General features: G+C 36.7%; 1 protein-coding gene across 1 annotated transcript; it reads left to right on the forward strand.

Annotated features, from left to right (window-relative positions):
• The first annotated feature begins 2,215 nt into the window (after positions 1-2,215).
• LOC141700626 (uncharacterized) lies at positions 2,216-2,884 on the forward strand. Its single transcript, XM_074504333.1, has one exon. The coding sequence runs from the start codon at positions 2,216-2,218 to the stop codon at positions 2,882-2,884; it is 669 nt and encodes a 222-aa protein (XP_074360434.1).
• Positions 2,885-6,609: the final 3,725 nt, after the last annotated feature.

Consider the following 6,609-nt stretch of genomic DNA (forward strand, 5'->3'; position numbering starts at 1 on the left):
TATGGATATTTGGTTCATACTCAATATTAATACACGTTCAATTAATTATTTATAAGAAAATAATCGACTACAAATTGACACATTGTCATTTGAGAACCGTTCGAAAACGAATTTAATAATATTAACATTCCTCGCATTAACATCTTAAATTATGTTATTTGTATTCGAATTTTATCAAAGCAAGTAAAGTTATAAAGTTATATGAGGTACAACATTTTATTGGAGTCGTATATATTATGCAAGTTATATAATACGTAAAATATTACAAAATATATTATTTTATAAATTATATTTTTTGAATATCATTATTTTAATAATAATTTTGCAAAATATATTGTTTCACATAACATAATTAATTTGCAAAATATAATATATTTTGTAATATTGATTATAATTATATATACTCAAAATTTAAATTGTTTTATAAGTATTATTGAGAAACATTATATACATATAATCATTGGATTAAAATCAAGAGTTCTAATTGTAAGAGAATATAAGAATATTTCATAAAAAGCCGATGAATTTTCTTCAAAATTATTATTCTGAATTTCAAAATGATAAACACGAAATCAAAAATTGAAATATTATATATATATATATATATTTATAGGGTGACTATGCATGGAGAACTCCCTTATATTGAGTTTTGTATAAAATAGTTATCTAAAAAATATAAGTACACGATGTATTTCATTTTTCATCATAAACAATTACAAATTTTAATTATTAAATTAAAAACAAAATTGTTTAATTTTTTTAAGAAATAACTAAAATTTAATGAATAGTTTAAAGTGATTCTGTAGTAGAATCACAATAAAATCACACTTATTCAAAATTATTCCACATTAAAATTAATTTAAAATCATTTTTTTTAAATTTAAATTGTTAAACTTTTATTATATTAAAATATAATTATTATTCTAGATTAACAATAAGTTAATATTTTTTAAAATTAAAATACTATAATTTGAATTAAATTCTATAATAAAATAGAAGTTCTCTGTGATTCTTGGACGGTTCATTCACGCTCACTCGTACACACAGTTTGACGTTATTTTTTGTTTTAATTCGGGGCATGTATCACTTTATATCGGACAGTGAATAATTATAATTAATAAAGTAAATGTGAACGTTTAAAAGTTATGAGGAGCTTATCAACAAAATATATACGTTTGCTTTATAATTCAAATCTTCACATCTTTTACACATGAGAATGGAGATTATCTGGTTACCGAAGAAAAGAATAATTCGATTTTTAGACGGGAGAAGTGACAGCGAATGAAATATTTGTTTGGAATAAAAATCTCAAAGATTCTATAATTCAAGAAGCAGAGATACACATTTAAATGAAGACCATAAATACATGGACTATAACCAAAGTTGGTTTCTAATTCCTACTTTAGTGAAACTTCTAATTCTGGACACTTGGCTGCTTTATACGTAACTTGAAATTGAAGCTTCGTTAACAGAGTACTCTACGTCTCCGCCTAAACATACTCGGCATTTAAATTTCGATTTTTTCTGTTCATAAGGTATACTCCCACCATCCCTTCGGTGTATGTTCATAAGTATATACTCCCCCCGTCTCAATCAATTTTATACAAATTATTTGGACACGGAGGATAAAAAATTAATTAAAATAATAATGAGATGAAATTAATGAGAAAAAGTATAAAATTGGGTAAAGTGGTGGGACCAATCAATATTTAATGAATAAAATGAGTGTAGTGGGAGAAACTAGTATACGTGGTGGTTGATTTTTATATTATTAAATTATTAGTTTGAAATGTATAGTATTGAATAGTACATCCAAAAAAAAAGTGTATAATTAAGTGTCAAATGTCAATACAAGTTTGTATTGTACTTATATACATAAAAGTTCCTTTTGCGGAACGTCTTGCTAATATGGCAAGATTTGTCTTGTTCATGTGACAAGGTCATTTTATTTTCAAATTTCTTCCCTAGCATATAATAAGGGTAGTAGTTTTTCTCGGTAAAGAGCAATATGGCAACGGGAACAGCAAATCTGGAGAAGTTATACACAAGGTAGACATTAGAGGAGGAGGGTGAAGAAGGGTTTGTCGTTGGCGAAAAGGACGTTAACTAAGGGAAGAATCAATATATTCTCGTTGGAAAATTCTTGACGGAGAAGAATATCAATTTTACTGCCATGCAAAATGTCCTTGCCTCCTTATGGCGACCGAGGGAGGGTATGGAAATTCACGATATCGGGGGTAATCGTTACTCCTTTGTCTTTTATCATACCCTAGATTTGCAGAAAGTACTAGACGGGGGGCCATGGACATTCGAGCAGAGTTTACTTATCTATCATCAGTTGAAGGAGGGGGAAGACCCACATCTGGTCCAATTAAACCAGATAGATATTTGGCTCCAAGTCTATGATATCCCAAATGGCTTGTTATCTAATAGAATTCTGCAGAGTATCGACAATTTCGTGGGCATATTTGTGAAGGTAGATCCGTCAAATATTACTGGGGGCTGGAAACTTTATGCTCGTATAAGAATCACTATGGATATCGATAAACCTTTGAAGAGAAGGATGAAAATTAAGCGTGAAGGTGGAGCGTGGAGCTGGTTGAACTTTAAATATGAAAGACTAAGCACCTTTTGTTTTGCATGTGGCATGTTGGGACACTCAGAACGTGACTGCGCTATTGTGTATGCACACCCAGATAAGGAGATTGAGAGGATGTATGGAACATGGTTGAGAGCACCAATGCGGGGGGCAAAAAACCAGAACCTGGGGGCTAAATGGTTGCGAATTGGAACAGGGGGAGAAAGTTCACGGGTGACGCCGTCCATGAACTCACCGACAACAGAGTCTGGAACGGAGATGGTGGGGGCGAAATTCATGGAGTGAAATACGGTATTACATGCAGTTGCAGGCGAGAATAGTGGGATTTGTTTTGCCCAGCGAAATCAAGGGGATTCAAATCACAGAGAGAATATTGCGGGAGATAAAGATGGAAATAATTATTTGATAGTTACGGATCCTAAGCGCAGACGTGTGACAGATGAGGATAATATGGAAATGGATAACCAAAATAATATACACGGGCTTCACCCAACCAATGGGCCAAAAAACTTGTTAGAGGCGGGACCTGGACTGCAGGCCCGCCTAGAACAATGAGTCTGTTCGCTTGAAATTATTGTGGGCTGAGCAACCCACGTACAATTCGTTTCCTTAGGGATACTGTCCACCAAAGAAAACCTAGTTTTATATTTTTGTCTGAAATTTTAACAAATAAAAACATAGTTACTGATGCTTGTAAGCGACTGGATTTTGCTGGATGTTGGGTGGTCGAATCTCAAGGTCATAGTGAGGGGCTTGCCATATTTTGGAAGAACGATGGGAGTTGTGTTGTTACGGAATGAGGTACCCATTTCATTGATTTTCAGATTGAAAGTGAGCATGTTAGTAGATGGCGATACACGGGTTTTTATGGCTGTCCAGAACGAGCAAGACGACATGATTCATGTGATTTACTGTATACTCTGGCGAATAAATCAAATCTCCCTTGTTGCATAATAGGGGACTTTAACGACTTGATGTTTGCAGATGAAAAATGAGGGGGGAAGATGCATCCTCGAGCTTTGTTATCAGGTTTTACGGAAGTGGTAAATGATTGTCGACTGGTAGATTTGGGGTATGTTGGAGATAAATTTACTTGGGAAAAATCTAGAGGTAAGGAAAACTGGGTGTAAGAAAGGTTAGATAGGGGCTTAACAAATCAAGATTGGAGAGACTTATTCCCAACTGCTGAGGTTCGAATCCTAGATGTCGCACCTTCGGACCATCTGCCGTTATATTTGCAGCTAAACAGAAAAGTGTATGTCCCAAAGAGAAAACGGTTTCGCTTTGAGAATGTGTGGATTAAGGAGACAGAGTGCTTGAACCTGGTGAAAAACTGTTGGGAGAACGCAGAAGGTTTGGGCTTAATGGATAAATTACAACTTTGTAGCTTGAAATTGGAAGAGTGGGGAGGTGGGTTGGATAAAGAATATAAACAGAAAATTATGGAGTGCAAAGCAAAACTTCGTAAATTCAGGTCTCGAAGGGATAAGCAGGGCATTCAGAACTACAATGCGACGAGGTGGGAATATCAGAGCTTATTGGAGAAGCAGGAAATATATTAGAAACAACGCGCCAAACAATTTTGGTTGCGTGAGGGTGATCAGAATACAAGAATTTTTCACAAGTATGCATTTACCCGGAAGAATAGAAACTCACTGGAAAGAATTAAGGGTGGAGATGGTGAATGGCGGGAAACTTCTGAGGGGATTCAGCAGGTAGTGGGGGGTTATTTTGATAAGTTATTTCAGAGTATGTCACTAGATGAGAGTTTAACCCAGAATATAGAAGTGTCGAGACGTACAGAGCTTGACAATGATATGTTAGAGTCATATATTACACCTGAGGAGGTGAAGACAGCGGTGTTTTCTATGCATACGGATAAATCGCCTGGGAGGGATGGCCCGAACCCGACATTTTATCAGACTTTCTGGCACATCGTCGGACCTGATGTAGTTCAGCTCTGTCAGACATATTTAAAGACATGTGAGCTCCCAAATGGTATTAAAAGTACGGTGGTGTATTTGATCCCAAAAAAGAACCCCCGGATCATGCAAGACCTTAGACCGATTTCATTATGCAACGTGGTAATTCAGGTGTTGTCCAAGGTGCTATCGAATAGGCTAAAAACTTGTTTGGGAAAGATCATTTCAGAGAATCAAAGTGCATTCATTGAAGGTCGGTTGTTAACGGATAACGCTTTAATTGCGTTTGAGGTGAACCATTACATTCGGCGGCGTACACAAGGACAAAATGGTATAATGCGGTTGAAAATTGATATCTCAAAAGCTTACGACCGACTCGAGTGGGGTTTTCTCCGGCATATGATGGAAAAGTTTGGTTTTCGAGAGACTTGGGTGGACAAAATTTTGAAACTGGTTTGTTCGGTGTCTTACAGTTTTCTTCACAATGGAGTGGAATTCGGTAATGTGATACCAAAACGTGGACTTCGTCAGGGAGACCCGATTTCACCATACTTGTACATCATGTGTGCTGAAGGTCTTAGTGCCATTATTCGGCGTAATGAGAATGCTGGATTATTACATGGATGTAAAATAGCAAGAGGAGCACCAATAATATCGCATCTATTATTCGCTGACGATTGTTATTTTTTCTTTAGGGCCACGGGAACGGAAGCAAATGTTATGAAAAGAATCCTGAATCGATATGCGGATATTTCCGGTCAAATGATAAACTACAACAAATCTGTAGTTACATTTTCGCCTAACACAAGCGAGATTAATAAACAGGAGGTTTGTACTCAGTTGGGTGTTGTTGCAGCACAGGTGCCAGGAAACTATTTGGGAATGCCTATGACTATTGGTCGACGAAAAGTGGCAATTTTGCGTTTCTGTTGGAACGAGTAGAACAAAAATTGCAGGGGTGACATCATAATACTTTGTCGAAGCCAGGGAAGGTGACTCTACTCAAGACTGCGGCCCAGATCATTCCAAATTTTTGGATGAATATATTTTTGATACCCTTGGAGATTTGTGAAGGAATCGAGAAAAAAATGAATGCTTTTTGGTGGAATCATGGAAAGTCGGGAGAAGAATCAAGTGGTTGTCGTGGGATAAGATGTGTGATGCCAAAGAGGGTGGGGGTTTGGGGTTCAAGAAACTTCGAAATTTCAATGTTGCAATGCTGGCCAAGCAAGGTTGGCGTCCATCAACAATAATAATCCTTTGGTAACTCAGCTAATGAAGGCCAGGTATTTTCCGAATAAGGATTTCTTTAATGCTGAATTAGGTACTAACCCCAGTTATGTATGGCGGAGCATTCTTGAAGCTCAAGAGAATATTAGACAGGGATGTCGAAGAAGAATCGGGGATGGGAAAAGTACACGGGTGTGGCAGGTTCCTTGGCTGCCATGCCTTGAGAATGAATACATTACAACTCCAATGCCTGAGCAACTGAAAGATGTCCAGGTGCAAAGTCTGTTGAATGAATCCCAAACAGATTGGGATATGGAGATTGTTCAGGATATTTGTAATGAGCGAGATAGCGAGCTCATTCGACAAATCCCTCTTCCAATGCAAAGAAAAAAAGACTCTTGAATCTGGCTATTTGATGATAAAAGGAAGTTCTCTGTCAAAAGTTCTTATCGGAGAATACAGGGAGAACGAACGTATACGGATGGGAGATTTTGGCATAAACTCTAGGCACTAAAATTACCAGGTAAAGTGCTAAACTTTCTATGACGGGCTAGTCGGAGGGTGCTTCCTACATCAAGTGACTTAGTTAGCAAGCATGTGAATATGACCCCAATGTGCTGTTGGTGCCAAACGTATGTTGAGAATGCCATACATGTCCTGTTTGGGTGCTGTTTTGCTCAGACATTATGGCATGATTTAGGACTGCAACAACTAGTGGTAGTATAGCAAGACGATTCAATACTCGAGGTTTTCAAGCATATATTTTTTACAGGGAGTACAGAGTAATGTGTGTTGGTAAGCTTATTTTGTTGGAGTCTTTGGACCAGACGAAATAAGTGGTTATGGGATAAAACAGAT

Source organism: Apium graveolens, unplaced genomic scaffold, assembly GCF_009905375.1.
Source record: "Apium graveolens cultivar Ventura unplaced genomic scaffold, ASM990537v1 ctg262, whole genome shotgun sequence".
Lineage (NCBI taxonomy): Eukaryota > Viridiplantae > Streptophyta > Magnoliopsida > Apiales > Apiaceae > Apium > Apium graveolens.

What these genes read in the sequence shown, in the direction of transcription:
- LOC141700626 (XM_074504333.1), top strand. Translation starts at nt 2,216, where the DNA reads ATGGAAATTCACGATATCGGGGGTAATCGTTACTCCTTTGTCTTTTAT.